At 40.8% G+C, this 21,133-nt stretch overlaps 1 protein-coding gene across 1 annotated transcript in view; it reads right to left on the bottom strand.

Annotated features, from left to right (window-relative positions):
• slc6a20 (solute carrier family 6 member 20) overlaps positions 1-21,133 on the bottom strand; it is a 28,246-nt gene continuing 7,113 nt past the window's right edge. Inside the window, exons 3-11 of the mRNA XM_084726022.1 lie at positions 21,018-21,109; positions 17,966-18,193; positions 12,941-13,051; positions 10,760-11,001; positions 9,588-9,750; positions 6,997-7,198; positions 5,887-6,046; positions 5,578-5,743; positions 1-1,781 (exon numbers count right to left, since the gene is read on the bottom strand). Of these exons, the coding sequence (XP_084582148.1) occupies positions 1,611-1,781; positions 5,578-5,743; positions 5,887-6,046; positions 6,997-7,198; positions 9,588-9,750; positions 10,760-11,001; positions 12,941-13,051; positions 17,966-18,193; positions 21,018-21,109 (1,535 nt within the window). The 3' untranslated portion in view covers positions 1-1,610. The remainder of the gene's footprint in view (positions 1,782-5,577; positions 5,744-5,886; positions 6,047-6,996; positions 7,199-9,587; positions 9,751-10,759; positions 11,002-12,940; positions 13,052-17,965; positions 18,194-21,017; positions 21,110-21,133) is intronic.

Here is a 21,133-nt window from a genome sequence, read left to right as displayed (position 1 = left end):
TTAGCACGAAGACGACCTTTATTAACATAAATGTTTTTTCTTTAATAAAAAATTCAGAGCCATCCGTTACTCAGTATGAAAATAAAAGCTGATACAATTACAAAATGGTTAGATCACTACTCATTACATGTTAAATGTTAATGTCACCAAACCAGTTTTCATGGTAGTTCATTGTCTAATTTAGCAACTAAGATTAAACCAGTGGTACTAAAAAGAAAAAAGGCATATTTGTAGACATTACAATCATCAGATCATCCAATCATCTCACACATATCTACAGTATGTACACATTTTACATATATGAGGATGTACAAATGAAATTTTTCAGTATTGAAATTCTATTTGGCACAATAGATCTTATTACTGGGTCATAAAAAGGACCTCGTGTGCTCTCTGTTTAACATGCATCTCTTATAGAGACCATATCATAGCAGATGCCAGACCCTTTAAAACATATAAAAGTTATCAAAAATACTTAATATGTAGGAAAAACAGAAAATTTGTACAATCCTCTTGCCAAGAACACACATCACCAGACAATTTCATACAATAATTATCAACAATTATTATATAACTAGACTGTTAAAACAACTTCACCATAATTAGTCTTTTACTGTGTCCCATCTTATAGTCTTAAAACAAATGACAAAGATGAGCCAATGTGATATTTTTTAGTTTAGTTAGTTCAGTTATTTTTTTAGTGTCTAGCACTACATTAAAACACTGTAGTTCCACATCATGTTTTCATACTGGTGATGTGAACTTCCCCTCTGCTCATATTTCAAAATACAGACCCTTCAAGAAAATTCCTGAAACAAGGGAAGAACAAACTGTACTTGTAGCAGCAGTGCTAGACCTTCTCTAATCCTATTGCTGGACTATAATCCCACTGTGGGATTTTGTTTTGCTCCAAACAAACTTGATTTGACCCTGAATTAGTTCACCCTAGTGACAAGAGAAATGAACATTTTATGGCTGACTATGAAAGTCATGACTTAAGACATGTCTGCAGTGTATAAGATATGAAAAAAACTACATTTACATACATTCATTCCTACATACATTCATCATATTATGACGATTTAACAAACTACCATCAAATGGAATACTGATTTACAACTAAATTTGCTGTAAATGTTTGGCAATTAAACACACTGTATCTACACTAATGACATGTTCCACATTCCACCGTGTAATTATTCTCACTCTACATGGAACGTGATGAACTTCAATCTCTGTCAGTGTACAGAGTATTGATTGGAGTCTGGTCTGGCTCAGAAGTCTGACTTTAATACTGAGAGAAATTATTTGACAATATATTTGCTGGAACATACATTTTTTATGGAGTAAAAATGTTTAACACAATTTTTAATTTGATTTTATGTCTCATTTTTTTGTATTTTCTGCTTCAAGAAATAGATAATCACTGATAAAGAGGTCCTCTTGCAAGAACAACAACTCAAAAATGTTTTAAATAATGTGAGTGAAAAGAAAACACAAATGACCACTGATCATGTGCCTCTGTCCCTCCATGAGATAGAAAATCAATGATGTAATATGTGTAGAAGGCAGGTGATGGTGGGAGGACGGTCCCTGTCATTGTCTGCTCACTAAGCAGAGATTGTGCTGACAGTGCGCTGCCTCTTCTCATGGTTTCCATGTTTCCTCTTCTTGCAGTAGGCATACAGAGCTGCAAGGGGAACACAGCTGACTGATGACACCAACAGGAGCCCGATGAAGAGCTGACCAAAGACAGGATACTCCGTCACCACTGACTGACCCTGAGGAAACAACAGGTACAGTTAACACCTTAGTTAATTAGAAGGTCCAGGCTTACACCCACAGTCTACATTAGGGATGTGTGCGATTAGTTGACTACACCATTAAATGTCACCACTCTCCCCAGTTGGTACCAGAAACACTATTCGGTTAAACTACCAGTGAACTGTTGCCTCTAAACTGTTACATAGCCACCCGCCTCAGGCTGGTGCTGTAGCTCCATCAGCCCCTCTCACAAAGTGCAAATGCCCCGATGGCCCAGATGTTGTAATCAGAAAAATGGAACAGATGACAGCTTGTAAACAGCGCAGTTTGTTAGCATTTCGATGTAGAAAATGAAAATAAGGTTGTATATTAACTGTGTCAGAATAAACCGGTATATAACCACTCGACTAGAGCAACATGTGACCATATTCAGTACAGACAGACATTAACCTGCGAGCAGAGCAGCAGCTGCTAGGACTGCTAACATTAGTCACACTGTGTGTCAGGCTGACAGCTAACATCAGCTCCAGAAGAACCGTGCTGTTTACCCACAGACACGGTGATCCTATTCACTCTGAAAACTCGAAGCATGTAGTGAATTGTTGGCATATTTTGAAAGAAAATATATAATGTTCATAATGCATGGCGCAAAGTAGGACACATTTCTGTGGCATTTCAGTGTTATCCAGTCCTGAGAGTGGGTCTGATAAGCTCCTGCCTTTAAATGTAATAGTGATATAAGGTAAGTTGTTAAGGAGCGCTTTGTAGATAAATATATACCAATGTTGGTCTTGTCTCACAGAGAGAGACGGCCAGCAAACTTTATTGTACAGAATATGGTGATGGGTACTGAAGGTATGACCAGTGATAAACCTAAGAGCAGAGTGGTATATTGCATCCAGGAGCTTAAGGGTGGTAACAGCAGCATGTCATAAATTATGTCACCATAATCAAAAACAGGGAGTTAAACAGATTTAACAATTCTTTTCCTACTAAACATTGGGAAGCAAGATTGGTTTCTGTAGAGAAAGCCAAGTTTCATCCCCAATTGTTTGGCCAGATTATTAACATGAACTTTGTAGGTGAGTTTCTCATCAATCCAGATGCCCAGGTATTTGTAGTGTGGGACTCTTCTGATTACTGTGGCTGATAAAGTGCTGATGTGACATATACTGTAATCGTTTTTCCTGTGAATATCATATATCATATTTTTTCTGCATTTAACATTTGAGGCCAATGAGTGCCTTCTGAAGAATATTAAATGAAAACTGAGGCTTGTCAATGACCAGCTGTATTGAATCTGCACAACAGTATAAAATGGTATCATCAGCATATAAATGAACTGTACAAGTACTTAGGGACTGGACAATATCATTAATGTAGATTGTAAAAAGGATAGGCCCTAAAATTGAACCTTGAAGACATTACCTGCTTTTACACACTGCTGTCTACCTGAGAGGTAACTGTGGAACCATCTTTGAGCGTTAGCATCACATCCAACAATTGACAGTCTGTGTAAAAGCAGGGAATGATCGACTGTGTCAAAAGCCTTTGAAAGGTCAACAAACAGAGCAGCAAAATATTTATTATCATCTACTGCAACCACAATGATACACATAAATTTAGAGATGTTGTGGAGATGGTACTGTGATTAGATCTGAAACCGGACCACTGGTGTGGACTCAGTACAGAATATGTAGTTAAAAAAGATTTCAATTGATCATTTACTAACAATTCAAGTATTTTAGACAGACAGGATAATTTAGATATAGGTCTGTAGTTATTAAGATCATTCATATCTCTTCCTTTATGCAATGGAATAACATGCGCAACCTTCCATACTTTGGGAATTGTACCTGATAGAATGGTTAAATTAAAAATATATTTAACATATTCTGAAATCATCAAAGCAGAAAGCCAGAGAAAGAAAGGGTCTAGACTGTCCTCTCCAGTTGCTTTCTTGGAGTTGATGGCAAGAAGTGCTCCAGTAACTTGATCAGGGGTGAAAAGTTGGAGAGTAAACTGAGGAATGTGTCTTACAGTACATACTGAGACATCAGATTCTGGACTATTTAGAGATTCCCCAGAACCCATACTCCCATATTTGAGAAGATGACCTGCTGCTGCAAAAGCTGTGCATATTTCCCAGTGATCTGTTATCACACGCTGGCTGGAGGTTACATGTGAGGGCAAAGAAACAGTACGTTTATTTTTAGTGGAATTCACTACCTTCCAGAATTTAGCTGGGTTTGAAAAACAGCTTGAGATAGTATTTAAAGAATAATCAGATTTAGCTTTCTTCACGAATGATGTAAATTTATTTCTTAGCTGCCTAAAAGAAAGCCAATGGGAAGGATCCCCAGATTTTCTAGCTAAAGCCCAAGCTTTATTCTTCAATTGGTACAAAGATGAGAGTTCTGAGGTGAAGCAAGGACTCGATCTGTCTTTAATTCTTTGCTTCTTAAAAGGGCCATGTTTGTTAACAACTATGTTGAAGGTATTTATAAAATGATCCAATGCTTATTCAATGTCATGGCAGCACAAGAACAGGCCTTAAGCACCAGATCCATCAAGGCAAGGTCTACCAGCAGACAGAACCCAAGGTGCAGGCCGTGCAAAATAGAGGTGCACAGAGATGTCACGATTTGCATCTGTTCAGCCAACAAAATAATCTGTCTCTGTATTCTGATGGAATACCAGAAGTGGCCATGATTTGTTTAAATCTAATATTCATTGGCAATGCAACTGTTATGAAAAGCAGCAAAATGATTTAATACTGGCATGTAATTAATTAATTCATTCATTCATTTTCTGTAACCGCTTATTCCGTAAGAGTCGCGGGCTGCTGGAGTCTATCCCAGCTGACATTGGGTGAGAGGCGGGGTTCATCGGCGCCAGTTCATCGCATAGAGACAGACAACCACTCACACTCACATTCACACCTACAGGCATGCTAATTAACATAGCATGCATGTCTTTGGACTGTGGGAGAACCCGGAGAGAACCCACGCAGACATGGGGAAAACACGCAAACTCCGCCTGAGCAAGCCGGGGATTGAACTCAGGACCTTCTTGCTGTGTGCCGCCCATGTAATTAATCATTAAATATATTTCCACATCCTCAGGCTACTACTTGTCATGTCTCTCTTTCTTGCACTCTATTTGTAGCTAAACTAAGTTTTATGACCTGTTTGAAGCCTACTACTACCTCCATGGGGGATACTGAAAAATCAGACACTGAGAAAAATGTTTTATAAATAAAACAAGATTCTACTTTGCACTAGAAACCCTACAGTAAAGATATACAACTAAATGTCACCTATTTAACTATGCCAAGGTAATCATGTAGCTGAATTTTTCTTAATAATATAGAGCAACCTCAGATAGAAGAAATATCTGTTTCCATTGCATTAGTTGTGCTTTCCTGATGTATTTGGATTTGGGTGCATCTCTAGTGCAAGTCTGGCCCTGAGACTGTCCAGTACATTGTAAGAGGGTTCAAGATGCAGCCTGGGACAGTGTACACTGAGAGGCATAAAGAGGTAGCTGGGACAGTGTACAGTAACATCTGTGCCCAGTCTTGATTAGAAGGCCCCAAGTCCAGAAGGGACACACCACTGAAAATGGTTGAGAACAACAGAGCTAGCTGTCAATGATACTGAAGGAGATGAAACTGAGTGATTGTGAGTTTGAACATCAGTAGACAGAACTTACTGACTGGCTCAGGCCCAATTTTACCCTTGTGCATAAACATAGTTGCACCAGGTTGGAAAGTGAAAAGCAGTCACTGACAAATAAAAAGCCACAGCTCACCAGCTCCTTGTTCCATGCTTGGTAGGTGGGTACCCCTCCTTTGATGTAGTTGACAATGTAGATAATGAAGAGGGCGATAAGGAGAATGGGACTGGCTACTGTCCACATGAGCTTCCAGTACCAATTGGGACGATGACCGAGCATGTCTTCTATGTCTTTTTCAAACCTAAAATGAGTAGATAATGCATTAAAATCCAATATAAATTGGGGTGCATTGCTGGTTATTTTGTACTTCACACATGCAGTATTAGCTACTAGTTGAGTCAAAACAAAAACTGAGCTGACAGCATACAAACACAATACACCAACCTTTTGATTCCATAGATGTAACTGACAGTTATGACCTCGATGAGGACGATGAACAGCAGAGAGAACGTGGCTCCGTAGTCGTTAAATATGGTAAACCAGTAATTCCCTGATGTGGTGGTGAAGCCCAGGCCCAGCAGCAGACAGAATAAACACACTAAACCTGCAAGCAACACACACACACACACACACATATATGTATATATATATAGACATTGGTCCCACTGAAGAAAAAAGCCAGATGTTAGTAGGTGTTTTTGTCCAGTGTAAAAGGGGCTTAATAAATGAAGTGTTATTATCCTGTTCTAGTCACTGTGGGTGTATGTGCAGTAATCTCTCAGCAAAACTGCATTTGCTAGTAATGTAAAAGTGCCACAAGATGGCAGTAGTTTCATTTAAAGTATCGTAATGGAACAAAACAAGTCACAAAATTTTTGTCACAATGTTCCTGCCAATATTTTACAAGTACTTTACAAGTACCAGTGTAGGAAGCTAATCTTTGTAGTGCTGTGGACAGGGTCAGCAGCAAAATGTGTTTCAGCCACCTACAAAAAGGCCCACCTAAAAAAAATAATCAATTTAAGTGTACACTATATTTAGAATATTTTCACCACTTTTCCTTGCAGTAGCAGATCATGGGAGCTACTGTTCTGCTGCTGCCTTGGTAGGTTAATTTGTTTGCGTTGTCTGACTTTAGTCGCTAACCCTGAAAACACGGAAGTTGCACAGTAACAATATTTGGCTTATATAATGGCAGTTACCTGTCAGAAAATGCTGTCTGATGGCAAAAAGCGCTGTGGAATCATTGTAAATATAGCATACAGTTATGCTCATAATGATATTTTTAGGTGGGCCTTTCTTTTTAGGTGTCTAAAACACATTTTGCTGCTCACTCTGTTGACAGCAGTACATCACTCAGCTTCCTCCACTGGCTCTTCTGCTGTGTAGAGTGTCTAAACTGGATACTTATCTGATTTTGTTTGGAAAGACAAAAAGTATGTATAGCACCGATATGACAATAGTTTACTGGGATGATACAAACCACCAGCACAGGCTGATGGCCACAAGGATTATGATTGCAACATTTCCCATCAGTATCAGCCTGGATCTTACCGTTGAACATCTCATTGCTCATGCGGGACACAACCTTGAAGTCTCGTAGCGGGGTGATGATAGCAGTGACATTGCCCAGCATGCTGCCCATTCCCAACAGCAAGAGCATGGTGAAGTAGAGCACTGACCACAGCTGAGGCAATGGCATATTCTTAATAGCTTCACTGTACACTATGAAGGCCAGACCTGTCCCCTCCACTGCCTGAGACAGATGAAAGACAGAGACAAAGAGTTTATGACTAGAATGGAAACTGAATTAGACTTTGACTCATGTTAACTTGGCCTTTTGAAAATCCTAAGAGGACAGGAATTAATTTGCTATTATAGGTGATCAGGTGAGGGAGAGTCATTCAAAATACATTTGGATATTACATTCTGTCCTCTGAGACTACTGTCAAGGGGACAAATAATGGTATCTCTACCATAAAACTGTTGCTAATTTAATGTCACAATATCCAGTAGAATTTTTCTGTAGAGAATCACACCAAGCCATGTGATGAGCAACCACAATTATATTCCATAATGTGCACACAGTGTAAGTGGACAAACCTTTGTGACAAAGTCATTTCATTTTCTGTAGTTGTTTCACAAACCCAATAATGACATTACTGACCTGTATATTTACGGTCACTTGTCAGTTGACATTGAACAACTGGTCAGGCTCTTGCAATCAAATGTATTGACAGTCACACATCTTTATTGTTTTTTATTAGAGGGAGGCACTCATTCACCAACTATTGTTCATATCCAATGAGCTACTAAAACAAGTTTCACTTTGCAAAAAAGCAAAAATGTTGTTTGGATACGTGAGATGTAACAGTACCTTCAAGCACACACCTCAAAGGCAATAATAAAGCAACTGCAACCAATATTGTGAACGGGGTCACATGTACTGATTAACCTAAATAGAATTATCAGCCACATCTGCAGCTCCCCTCTGCTATATGGAGAATTACCAAGTTTTAGCTCATTGTTTAGTGCGTCATTCATTCAAAACAAAATATTGTTTTGGCTGAACTAGGCAGCTGTATTCTCTAATAACCCTCTGTACACCACCTGCTCAGCATCAAACAGGAGACAGACACAGTTTGAGAAGGACCTGGATGAGACCAAAGACAGAGCTAGTTGAATGCTGAACTTACATTAATCAGGTAGTCAACCTGAAACAAAACTGTTCCAATACACAGAGATGACCTGAACTGCTTGATTCATTCATCTGTCTCCCTACTTCTATTTGTTCTACTTGAAATTGAAGTGACTTCTTTATATATGTTTGTTTGGAAAGCCACCTGTATGGTTAATGTTTGGTTTGGGCCACTTAAACTACTTGGTTCAGACTTGGTTACATGAGTTTGTAAACTCAAGACTTATGTATGTTATCTCCTCTAGATTTTCATTTTTTTTAAACAATGTTTTGGTTAATTATTAATTGTATACAAGTTGGATCGATACTGTACTAACCCGTTTATCTCTCCTTTGTCCACTTCTGACCTTTCAGACTTTTTGTTGCATGTTATCTTACAACTATCGTTTCCGTCTTTCTTGTCATGACAAATGAAGTGCTTATTCTGACAAAACAATTAACCCAGTTTGGTTTGGTTTTGTTTCCTTAAAACACATTGTAATTTTTGGTTGGTTTGTCCTCTAAAAAACAAATGTCCTTTCCTCCAAAAACCAAATACAACAAATACCAAATATACCACAGTACCAATCCTCATTGCTTTTGTTTTTACAGACTGCATCAAAATGCTATTGCATTAAAAAAAAACAGCATAAGAGGGCAGCCTTGTCTAGATTCGTTCTTGTCTAGTTTACCTACATACTTCTTTATAAGAGGCAACATGAATTTTTATACCTTGCTTTTTAAATCACAACTGATCAGCTTATACTGCGAGTACTGTGCGGATTTTCCACTGGCGTTTTGAGCCGCGTCAAGTCAAACCGTATTGCACTGATTTGCAGCCACACCCAAGATGGACCTACTCTAGAGTGGGGCCAAAGTGAGCCTGACAAGCCTCCAAGCAGGCTGTGGTGATGTCTTGCCAACCGCGGCCAACCTGTGACGAACAAGCGAGTGTTGTGACACTCAACTCGTGTGTGAGTGCAGGACAGCAGAGAGAAAGGGGTTTCCAAAAGAAAAGATTTCCTGTTTATGCTGCTTCACAATAAAAGTGCTTAAATAATGAAACAGCAAGTTATGTTTATTGTGAAGACATTAAGGAAACAGCATGTTTTTTCCCAGAGACGTGGATGAACAGTTTATACACCACTATACAGCCACTCTCCACGAGCCTCCTTGAACTTCGTCAAGCTCGTTTTCACTTAAAAGACACAACTCCAAGCAAGTCGCCCTGCTGTAACAGAAATACAACCCCCTGCTGCTCTGGACTGATGGGCAGAGTCAAACCAGGCCAGCTCTGTGTGTGGAAAAGCCCTACTAGATTTAGGTGGTGCTGCATTATTGTTTATTGCACTGTTCATAACTCTGTGGCAACCAACTATATACTCTATCTCTATCTATATATCTATATTAATAATAGTAAATATTAGTGTGTATCACTGTAAGAGGAGTGTAATGTTGAGGAACATACCGTGTCTAGCTCACTCTCCAGGCTACAGTTATCCACTTTGTGGGCGATTTCAGCAAACTGCTGCGGGTATGTGGTGTTCAGCTTCTCAACCCAGTCAAGGACATTGTCCATAGTGATACTGTCCTCTGCTATACTAAAGGTATTCAGCAGCAGTATGCGTATCCTAGACAAGGAAAAAAAAGGACTGTTACATGAAAAATACACTACCTGAACCCTAACCTTCAGCCAGTATATTAAGTATAGCATAGTTCGGTATCACGTCAGTACCCAGCAGAGACACTGTCCTCTCTGCATATATAGAAGACTAGGCTAATACTGTACATTCTGAAGTAAACAACATACCAAAGAAGTCTCAACTTGAGGTCCACTTACTAGTATTTATCAATGGCACAAATTTTTTTTTGTTCTGGAGATAATTTTCAGAATTTCGAAATGTGAGCAAGTTTTCATTTAGAGGAGGAACAGCTGTTTTAGACAAAGCTAAATTTGTGTTTTTCTGTTTCATCTCAGTGTGAAGTGAATATAGACCTTTTTGGTATTTGGTAAAACAAATACTTTAAATACATTGCATTGGACTAATAATAATAATAATAATAATAATAATAATAAAATAATTTTCCATTCAGGCTGACACAGTGACATGTGTGGAAGCCCATTTCCACCACTGAAAGAAAAAACATATCTCCATGGTAAGTCAAAGTTATGACATAAAAAAGTCAAAATTATGAGATAAAAAGACATAATGATGTGAAAAAAGTCAAAATTATGAGATAAAACATCATCATTTTGACTTTTTTTCTATCTCATAATTATGAATTACCATGGGGATATTTTTTGTTTCAGTGGCAGAAATGGGCTTCTATAAACATGGGTAAAAGAGAGACAGAGAATCTGCTTAGAGAGTGTGCAAATGTTAGTGGTCAAGACCAGAGCCCTTTACAACCTCATGGTGTCACTGACACTGTACTGTGTTAGTGTATTTGCATTAAGGTCATCTATCTGTCTTGTGTTGTTATGTCTCTGTGTCTTTTGGTCTTATGTTATATTTCAATTGCACCAATAAAAAGAAACAAAACAAACAAACTAACAAATAAAAATACCCTAAATGTATACACATTTACATGCATGCACACAGGAGTGTGAGTGCTGTCAAATACATGCAGAAGACACACCTCTCCAGACAGTTCTCGTAGTTGACGGTGGCCTTGAACCCATAGATGGAAAAGGTGACGATACTGGCAAAGATGGATGTTCCACTGTTGATCATGGAGACAATGATGGCCTGCCGCTCAAAGTTGTTGTTGTAGTGGTTGTAGCTGGAAAAAGCTATGAGTGACCCAAAACCCAAACCCAGAGAGAAAAAGATCTGAGTGGCCGCATTGATCCATGTATTGGGGTTGGCAAGCTCTTCCATCTAAAAGCAGACAAACACACATGCACATATGGGTGCAGATGCAGACACGCACGCACACACACACACACGCACACACACACACACACATACACAAATATTACATTAAAAGAAATTGTGATTACCCTCCCCCTCCAAGCACATAGGAATAACTACAGTGGGCACTATGTGTTTTGAGCTCCACTCAAACGAGTTTTACCAACGATTAAACCTTTATTAAGATAATTTACTTTTGTTCTTTGAGTTTTAGAAACCCCCAAAATTGTTTTTTTCTTTTTAAACCAAGTGATTCACGTGACAGTGAATGATGGTTAAATTTTCAATTAAAACCATTTAATTTTCACACACGCATGCACGCACGCACCCGTTCAACTACTTGTCAAATCAACCAATCACACAATCACATGGCAGTAACTCAATGCATTTACCCATGTAGACATGGTCAAGACGACCTGCTGAAGTTCAAACCGAGCATCAGAATGGGGAAGAAAGGTGATTTAAGAGACTTTGAATGTGACATGGTTGTTGGTACCAGGCAGGCTGGTCTGAGTATTTCAGAAACTGCTGATCTGCTGGGATTTTCACACACAACCATCTCTAGGGTTTACAGAGAATTGTCCGAAAAAGAGAAAATATCCAGTGGGTGGCAGTTCTCTGGGCACAAATGCCTTGTTGATGCCAGAGGTCAGAGGAGAATGGCCAGAATGGTTTGAGATGACAGACAGGCAACAGTAACTCAAATAACCAATCGTTACAACCAAGGTATGCAGAAGACCATCTCCGAATACACAACACCTTGAAGCAGCTAAGCCACTCCTGTCAGCTAAGAACAGGAAACTAAGGCTACAATTCACACAGGCTCACCAAAATTGGACAACAGAAGATTGGAAAAACATTGCCTGGTCTGATGAGTCTTGATTTCTGCTGCGCCATTCAGATTTTAGGGTCAGTATTTGGCATAAACAACATCAAAAGCATGGATCTGCCTTGTATCAACGCAGGGAGGTGGTATAATGGTGTGGGGATTCTTTTCTTGGCACACTTTGGACTCCTTAGTACCAACTGAACATCGTCTAAACACCACAGCCTCCCTGAGTATTGTTGCTGACCATGTCCACCTCTTCATGACCACGGTGTACCCATCTTCTGATGGCTACTTCCAGCAGAACACACCATGTCACAAAGCTCAAATCATCTCAAACTGGTTTCTTGTACATGACAATGAGTTCACTGTACTCCAATGGCCTCCACAGTCACCAGATCTCAATTCAATAGAGCACCTTTGGGATGTGGTGGACAGTCAACAAATCTGCAGCAACTGTGTGATGCTATCATGTCAATATCTCTGAGGAATGTTTCCAGCACCTTGTTGAATCTATGCCACCAAGAATTAAGGCAATTGTGAAGACAAAAGGGGGATCCAACCCAGTACTCGGTGTGCCTTTTCCTCTAAATTTTGACAGTGGCTACTCTTCTTGAGTTTCCATAAGGTAGCTATGGACACCAAATTTTAAATAAAATTTTAAAAAATTCAGGGAAAAGAGAGAATTTCATAGTTGCGGCACCAGACAGATTTTTTTTTTTTTTTTTTTTTTGCCAAAAATGGCTCCTTTGATTGTAAAAGTTGCATACCTTTGTTGTAAGGTAACAAAAACACAATGGTTCTTATTTTCATGTGATTATGTAATAAATCCCCCTATATCTTACACACTGGACCTTTGCATATAAGCTTTGTTTTGTAAAATGTCAACAAACTCTACTGTGCAGACACCCACACAACGTAAAAATAAAATAAATAAAAATATGGTGAGAAATGAGTATTGTCCTTGGCCACAGTATAAACTCACATGAGACTTCATGAAAAACGGTACAGAGGGTCAGCAGTTTGTTCTGTAACCTCTGAGCTGTAATGCCTGTTGCCAAATCTCCAACATGAACTTACCTTTGGTGTGAACATGTATTTGACACCATTGATGGCCCCATGAAGGGTGATGCCCCGGATCAGGTAGATAAAGAGGACCACATATGGAAATGTTGCTGTGAAGTACACCACCTGCAGATGGAGTCAAACAACAAAGGATGGGTCAGTTCAAACGTGGGAGTGAACATGTTGAGTTAGCGGGTGGCATGTTCATTGTATCCCCACCATCATCTCTCTGATAGTGGGTTTTAAAGGTACACTATGCATGAGTTGTTGTTTGTAACCACACCATTCAAGGTTGGCCCCTCCTCCCAAGCTCAGCGACTGAGAGAGAGAGAGATAGAGACAGAGAGAAAGCAGTGGACGAGCGAACTAGAAAGTGAATTAAGAGAGAGTGGCATTGCTGACAATAAAGCAGTGAATCAGAGAAATAAAACGTTATTTTCTGATTGTTTCACATCAGCTATCTTGTAGAGCACAAATAAAAAGGCCCCACCTCCATACAACCCTGCAGGAAGGTGCCACCTTGCCATATTTTATGTGAATGCAGCTGAAGTGAACCTTCACTCTGTCTGCTGTGCCTGTGTGTGTTTTGGCCCTTTTCCATACAAAAGGCTGGTCTGCCTCGGTTTGACTCGTCATGTCAGCTCAGCATGGCATTTCCATTACAACAGGACTACATGCTTGAAGGTGTGTCTTTTACCTGAAGACGACCTCAAGGAGGCTTGAGTTGAGGAGCTGTAGAGTGGTGGATACACCATTCATCTTGTCGTTTGTCTATGGGATAAACACGCTGTTTCCTAATAAATTCATCACAATAAATGTCCCCTGTTTTTGTCATGGTTTTGGATTTTGTTGGACACTTCCTGTTTTATTTTGTAGTCTTGGTTCTCCCTCGTGTGTCTTTGTTGTTTTTACTTCCTGTCTTTGTCTGTTTTCCCACCCTTTTCATTGTCATGTGTTTCACCTGTTTGCCCACCTGTGTCTCATTAGTTCTCTCTACTTAGTCCCTGTGTTTCTCTGTGTCTTTGTCAGTTCATTGTGGTAGTCCCTATGTCAGTAAGTTTGCCTTCCCTGTTTCCCTTCTGTGTGTCAACCATGTTGTTTTTTCCCTGGACCGTTTTTTGAGTTACCCTTTGTGGATTCTGTTTCATTGGTCTTGGATTTTTTACCTCCCTGCATCAGTGTAAGCCTTTGTTTCCTTGTTTTACTTTATTAAACCTTTTTGAGCTGGAAGCCTCCTGTTGTCTGCATTTGGGTCCCTGAGGGCAGGGTAGAGGCGGAGACCCTCTGGAGGCCGGCGGCAAAGGCGAAGGTGAAGACCCTCTGGAGACGGGTGACGAAGGCAAAGGTGGGACCCCTTGGGCGGACGAGCAGGAGGCCGGCGGCGAAGGCAGGACTCCTCAGGTGGACGAGCAGGAGGCCGGCAGCAAAGGTGGGACCCCTCGGGCAGACGAGCAGAAGGCCGGCAGCAAAGGCGGGACCCCTCGGGCAGACGAGCAGGAGGCCAGCGGCGAAGGTGGGACCCCTCGGCCGGAGGAGCAGGAACTGGAACTGGCACCGATGGCTGTGATGACAGCAGCCCAGCCGGAACAGGAACTGGAGCTGGTGATCGCTGTGGCCCAGCTGGAGCAGGAGCAGGAGCTGGCGATGGCTGCGGCGGCGGCCCAGCCAGAGCAGGAACTGGCTGCAGTGGCCCCACCAGGATAGGAGGAGATGGTGGCGGCGGCCCCACCGGAACAGGAGATGGTGGCAGCGGCCCCACCGAAACAGGGGAGATGAAGGCCGTGACGCTGGGCAGCGAAACCTCCCTGGCACTGGGCAGCGAAACCTCCCTGGCGCTGGGCAGCTGGGGCTCTGGAACGCTGGGCAGCTAAGAGGCATGACCGGCAGCCATTCTTGTGTCTAGGGGCCCTCTCAGATAGGGACTATGGGGCAGGATCAGGCAGGGGACAGGCTGGCAGAGAAGCAGGCTTCACACCAACAGGCTGGAGGCCTGTAGGTGGCTGGCTAGCCAGCTTGGGTGCTGGAGTGGGGAGAAGGAGGAGAAGGAGGCTTCCAGCTCTAAAAGGTTTAATAAAGTAAAACAAGGAAACAAAGGCTTACACTGATGCAGGGAGGTAAAAAATCCAAGACCAATGAAACAGAATCCACAAAGGGTAACTCAAAAAACGGTCCAGGGAAAAAACAACATGGTTGACACACAGAAGGGAAACAGGGAAGGCAAACTTACTGACATAGGGACTACCACAATGAACTGACAAAGACACAGAGAAACACAGGGACTAAGTAGAGAGAACTAATGAGACACAGGTGGGCAAACAGGTGAAACACATGACAATGAAAAGGGTGGGAAAACAGACAAAGACAGGAAGTAAAAACAACAAAGACACACGAGGGAGAACCAAGACTACAAAATAAAACAGGAAGTGTCCAACAAAATCCAAAACCATGACAGTTTTTTGGTATTGAAACACATTTAGCGAATACGAAACAGTAAAATAATGCAGATACCTGAAAGTTCAAATAGCGACTCAGGAGAGAAACTGCATTTCAAAACTCATTTTGATGATGAGCTCATGAGGAGGCTCATCATGGGTTGGCTGTGGCCGATGACACGTCACTGCAGCCCACTTGGAGGTAGGTCAGGCTTGCTTTGGCCCCACTCCAGAGTGCTGTGTGGAAATGGCGCAGTATGGTATGGCAATGATATTATTACAAAATTTATAGAAAATTTTAAATATAATCATAAAAATAATGCTATCAATCAAATGCATCAACTTCATTTATTGTGTGTTTTGTCTCTTTTTTGTAAAGAAATTTTACTCAAACACAAGTGTAGGGAAGTTGAGAGGGACAGTAACTGTAACTGTAACTCATTTAAGAGTGTGCAGGAGGATTTAAAAAGTGCTGGATTATTTTCAAGATATAGGCTTCTACCAAAGCCAATTTCAAATAATTTACAGAAGATGTTATTAAAATAATTTGTAGAATCTGTGCCCTACAGTGCATTTTGAGATGCATTTGGTGGAGCAGCATGCCTGCTCAGCACCATTTATCAGCATGAGTGGAGAGTAGCTTTTGGATCCATGAGTTCTCTTTTCCATGGATCTGACACGGCTTACCTCTGTCCTCCATCTGCCTGAACATACAGACCTTGCTCTGTGTTCCATAAAAGGAGTTAAACGTTATGGATATGATTTGGACTGCGATATTAAAGATCAGATAATGATGTGAAAAAGGACATGATGCTGTGATATTGTTGCACTAAGCACAGACACAGATACTTTGACTGAATGGTCTCACTCTGCAGCTGTGTGCAGCTGTCTGTGATGTCACCACAACCTGAAGCATTTATTTATGCTTCAAGTCTATTTTTTCAAAAATGCACACTTGCCCAATAAAGAGGCACTGAACTCATATATTATCTACAATTTGCAACCTAGACAGAGTGTGCCGTTTTTCCTGGACAGAGACAGAGAAAGAGGCAGAGACAAAGAGGCTTTTCACACTGCACTTAGCCCCAGGCTCAGGGAGCTGTTAGCCCTAGGTTAAGAGCTTTCACACTGGCATAATCTTAGAACATTCCAAAGTTGTCTAACCTACTTTAGCCTCAGGCTTGCTGTCAGCCCTGAGTTTGTAAGGTTATCTCCTGAAAATTAATTAAATCCAGAAAAGTAGTCACAGAACATTCTAAAATATTCACATCAGATAGTGTACCAACAGACATATAACCCAGGGCTAGAACAAATGCAGTGTGAAGCACAATCTGGCCCTTAACACTAAAAAAACAAAAGAAATGATAGTGGACTTTCGTAAATCTGGACATCTCATCCACCACTTTACATTGGAAGTGAGGTGGTGGAGAGGGTCGACAGCTTTAAGTTCCTGGGTGTAACTGTAGCAGATGACCTGACCTGGGGCACTAACACCGCCTCAGCCATAGGAAAGGCCCAGCAGCATCTCTACTACCTGAGCTAATTTTCCACAGAAACTCATGATGAACATCTATCACTGTGCAGTAGAAAGTGTTCTAACCAATGGCCTTCTAGTGTGGTTCTCCAGCTGCTCTAAGACTGAACAGCAGGCGCTCCAGAGAGCGGAGAAAATGGTGGAGAGAGTCATTGGGATGAGCCTCCCTGAGATCACCTCTGTCTACACCTGCCGCTGTCTGAGGAGAGTACACAACATCCTGCGGGACGCAGCACACCCTGCACATCACCTGCTGCCCTGAGGGAGAAGATACAGGTCCATCTGGGCCAGGACCAGCAGACTGAGCCACAGCCTGTACCCCCAGGCAATGAGGCTACTTAATGAGCACTTTACCCCCCCACTACATCTCTCACACAACCACAAGAACTGTGAACTGGACCTTGCATTGCTGCGGCACTCACCCATACCACACCTACAGAATTCCAGAAGTCCTACAGAGACAGAGACAGGACAGAGACAGCTCCACTATCATCCTCTTGCCTTCTCTCTCAAACTTTATCAGGGTATGTGGACTGAGGGGTCTAGTGACAACCCACATTTCCCATAATGTCTTGGCCATGAGCTGGACTGAACTGAACAGCTTGTGAAATTTTTCCTCGCCGCAGGTGCCTCAGTGCTTTGCTCTTGGTAGGCACAATTGACTTTCTAAATAGTACAGTCTAGACCTGCTCTTTTTGACTATTTTTGTTGTTATTTGGCTCTATACGAATAAAACAGTCTAACTAAACTAAAATTGAATGAGGCAACATGTGGGATACCTTAACATGATAGTATCATATGTTGTTTCTACTATGGTAACAACTCACAGATATCAACAATACCAGTAAATCATAACACCAACATTTAGAACAGCAAAATAATTAGAAAATTAGAAAATACAGGCAGAGAGCAGGATCTCTGCACACAGACACCATAGGGATTCTTTTTACATGAATCTATACATTATTGTTAGGAAAATCATGCATAGCACGCTTTTAAGTGTTTTTAACAGTTGTCAACTGCAGTTGGTAGACTAGACTTGACTGCAAATTTAGGGATTTGGAGCTCTCTTACCTTTCCAGTTGACTTTACTCCTCGGACAATGAACAGGTAGGTAATCACCCATGCAAGCACGAGGCACAGTGCTTGGCCTGTGTGAATGCCTCCATGCTCTTCAATAGAAGAGGAGATGTCCAGTGTTTCCCTGTAGAAGAAGTACTGGGTGGGTGAAGCCCGTTCACACTCCTCTATAGGTCCTGTCCGGTTGGAATTGATGGGGCACTCTGCCCAGGGCAGGACTGACTGGGATGGGAGTGAACGCACAACAGTACAGGTGTGTTACTTTACTGTACTGTCCAAATGAGATCCATTTTGTATGTATGTGTGTGTGTGTACATATATATCAGGGATGCACCAATACCACTTTTTTCAGACCGAGTACAAGTACAAGCACTTACATTTGGGTACTTGCTGATACCAAGTACCGATATGAGTACTTAATAATGCCATTAAAGTTCTTACAATAACTTTTTTTTAACATGTTTTATTTTCATTAGATGCTCACTTTCTAAATTCAACAAATCACTGTTGCTGTTTCCTGCTACAAGTGTAACCATGGTTACTGTACACATTACATTTTTAGGTTATTTGTAGTAAGTTACTTTACTGATTTTGTGTTCCTTATTAAGCTGTGTAGTTTACTGTGTATGTGACATATTTCAGTATAATAATTTCACAACATTATTACATACTTGCAGAATTAAGTTTACTATTATAAATGGTGTTATATATGATAATTATTTATTTTTTATAACTCTGTTTATTGTGGTTTTCAACAAAAATTACAGTACTGTAAGATACATTTGTCAACATTGTGTGCAAGAATAAGAAGAAAACACACACTGAACATAGTAACAATTAGAGAAAAGAACAAAAGAAAAACAACCTAAACAAGGAAGTAGGCAAATAAACAAGACAAAACAGAAAAAAAAGAGCAAGCTCTGTCCCCAAATGAAAGTAATAAGCAAATACATAAACAGAATTGATTAATTAATGAATATGCTGGAAAAACATAATTGGGTACAAAGTAACAAAGATACATATGGCAGGCTATCAGGTATGTACTTGTAAAGAAAGAGAAAACAGCAGTGCATAAAAATGTAAAAAGTAATTATGGTCAATTTTTATTTTGTTTTTCCTCCTTCTTTATGGAACAGCAGGCAGTTGAACCTTCTCTTTGATATAGTTAAGAATGGGATTCCATACTTTATAAAACTTCTTTATGGAGCCCCTCAATGAGTATTTTATTTTCTCTAATTTGAGAAAGTGCAATAAATATCTTATCCAGTGAGTAAAGGAAGGTGGGTATGCATCTTTCCATTTAAGTAAAATTAGGCGTCTGGCAAGCAGGGTAGTGAAAGCGACACAGTTCGCCTCAGACTTGGACAGTCTGTGAGGCTCTGTAGGGATGTCGAAAATAGCTATGAATGGACAAGGGTCAATAATTTTGTTCAGGGATTCTGAGACAGTTTTAAAGATGAGAGACCAGAATTCTCGAAGCTCAGCACATGACCAGAACATATGGGCATGAGTGGTGAGAGATAGGTTGCAACGGTTACATAAAGGATTAACATCTGGGAACTATTTAGACAATTTCTGTTTTGTCCAATGAGCTCAATTCAGGATTTTGCACTGTATTACACACATACAGAGGATGTATGAACTCGTTTCAGGATAGACTGCCATAGTTCCTCTGTGATACTCTCGCCCAAATCCAGTTCCCAGTCTGCCTTAATATGAGAGAGATGTGACTGGTGTGCCAGTGTGATCCTGTTATGAAGTATGGAGATTATACCTCTGAACGATGGAGGCCGCTCCAAGAGTGCATCGCCTGGGTTGCATGGGGGTAAGGCAGGAAACTGGGACAGGGTTTTGTGAACAAAGTCATGGGCCTGAAGGTAAATTTAAGTAGTAAATTTAGTAAATTTAAGGCAAAGTTGTTCAAATGATTTCAAAGATAATGACAACCATCCGAAATGGTGTTGTCCAAATTTTAATGGTTGACTTCACAACTTTGTTTTTAGTGCAACCTGCTGCAGGGGTGACAACTGGGCCATAGCCCAAGGCTGGCAGAGAAGAGGGTAGGCACGATGAAGATTCAAGAATATACCATGATGGTGCGTCTGCGCCAGGGTCTTCATAAAGCCAGGTCTCAGGATTGAGAGACCCACTGCCTTCGGATTCTTCGCATTCAACTAGTTTACTCCTGCTAGGACATTTCGGACAGCGGCTGGCTGCGGTCTGCATATGCACTCTGTGCATTTCTTTCAGTTTTAAATGGCGGCGGCGGAGGGGAGTTTGTGGCTGGGGCCTTGGTCCGCAGAGTTTGCATGTTCTCCTCTTGCCACGTGTGTTCTCTCCAGGTACTCCGTCATCCTCCCACAGTCCAAAGACATGCAGCATAATAGGTTAATTGGTGACTCTAAATTGTCCATTGTGAAAATGTCTGTCTCTATGTGTCAGCCCTGTGATGAACTGGCGACTTGTCCAGGGTGAACCCTGCCTCTCGCCCAATGTCAGCTGGGATAGACTCCAGCAGCCCGCGACTCGTCAAGGATGAGCAGTTACAGATGATGAATGAATGAATGAATGGACTTAAATGGAATTTTACAGACAGTTTCCAAAGTCTCTGCGGTCATTAGTGGATGATGTTGAGGACAGCGAGGCCCTCGCTGATGATGACGGTGCGTCCAAAAAAAGAGGGTAAGCACTGGCAAACAACTTGAATGTGTTGGTTCTTAAGATGTTTGTTTGTATCCAGCGGCTACTTTTTGTGACGTGGTATCAGGTGTGGGGTATCGGAGTAGTTTTATGAGTTTTTTTTACGAGTATGTGAGGACAGTATTGGACCGATACCTGATGCTGGTGCATCCCTAATACATACACACACACACATATATATACATATATATATGCATTTTATATATACATATACATATATGTATATACATATATATGTATATATATATATATATATATATATATATATATATATATATATATACACACACACATGTAGTATCTGACATTGAAAAAAAATGTAAAAGTATGTTAATTAGTAGCTCACTTGAAATGAATGAAAGAGGTACCAGAAACTCCATGCATTGATGATGTTGTAATACAGACACAGATAGAGGGATGTCACAACACTAGCAAGACCTAAAATGAGAGAATTATACAAAA

Source organism: Lutjanus erythropterus, chromosome 9, assembly GCF_056507025.1.
Source record: "Lutjanus erythropterus isolate fLutEry1 chromosome 9, fLutEry1.hap2, whole genome shotgun sequence".
Lineage (NCBI taxonomy): Eukaryota > Metazoa > Chordata > Actinopteri > Lutjaniformes > Lutjanidae > Lutjanus > Lutjanus erythropterus.
The sequence above is the reverse complement of the archived record's forward strand: the minus strand, read 5'-3'. Positions and strand labels throughout refer to the sequence as shown.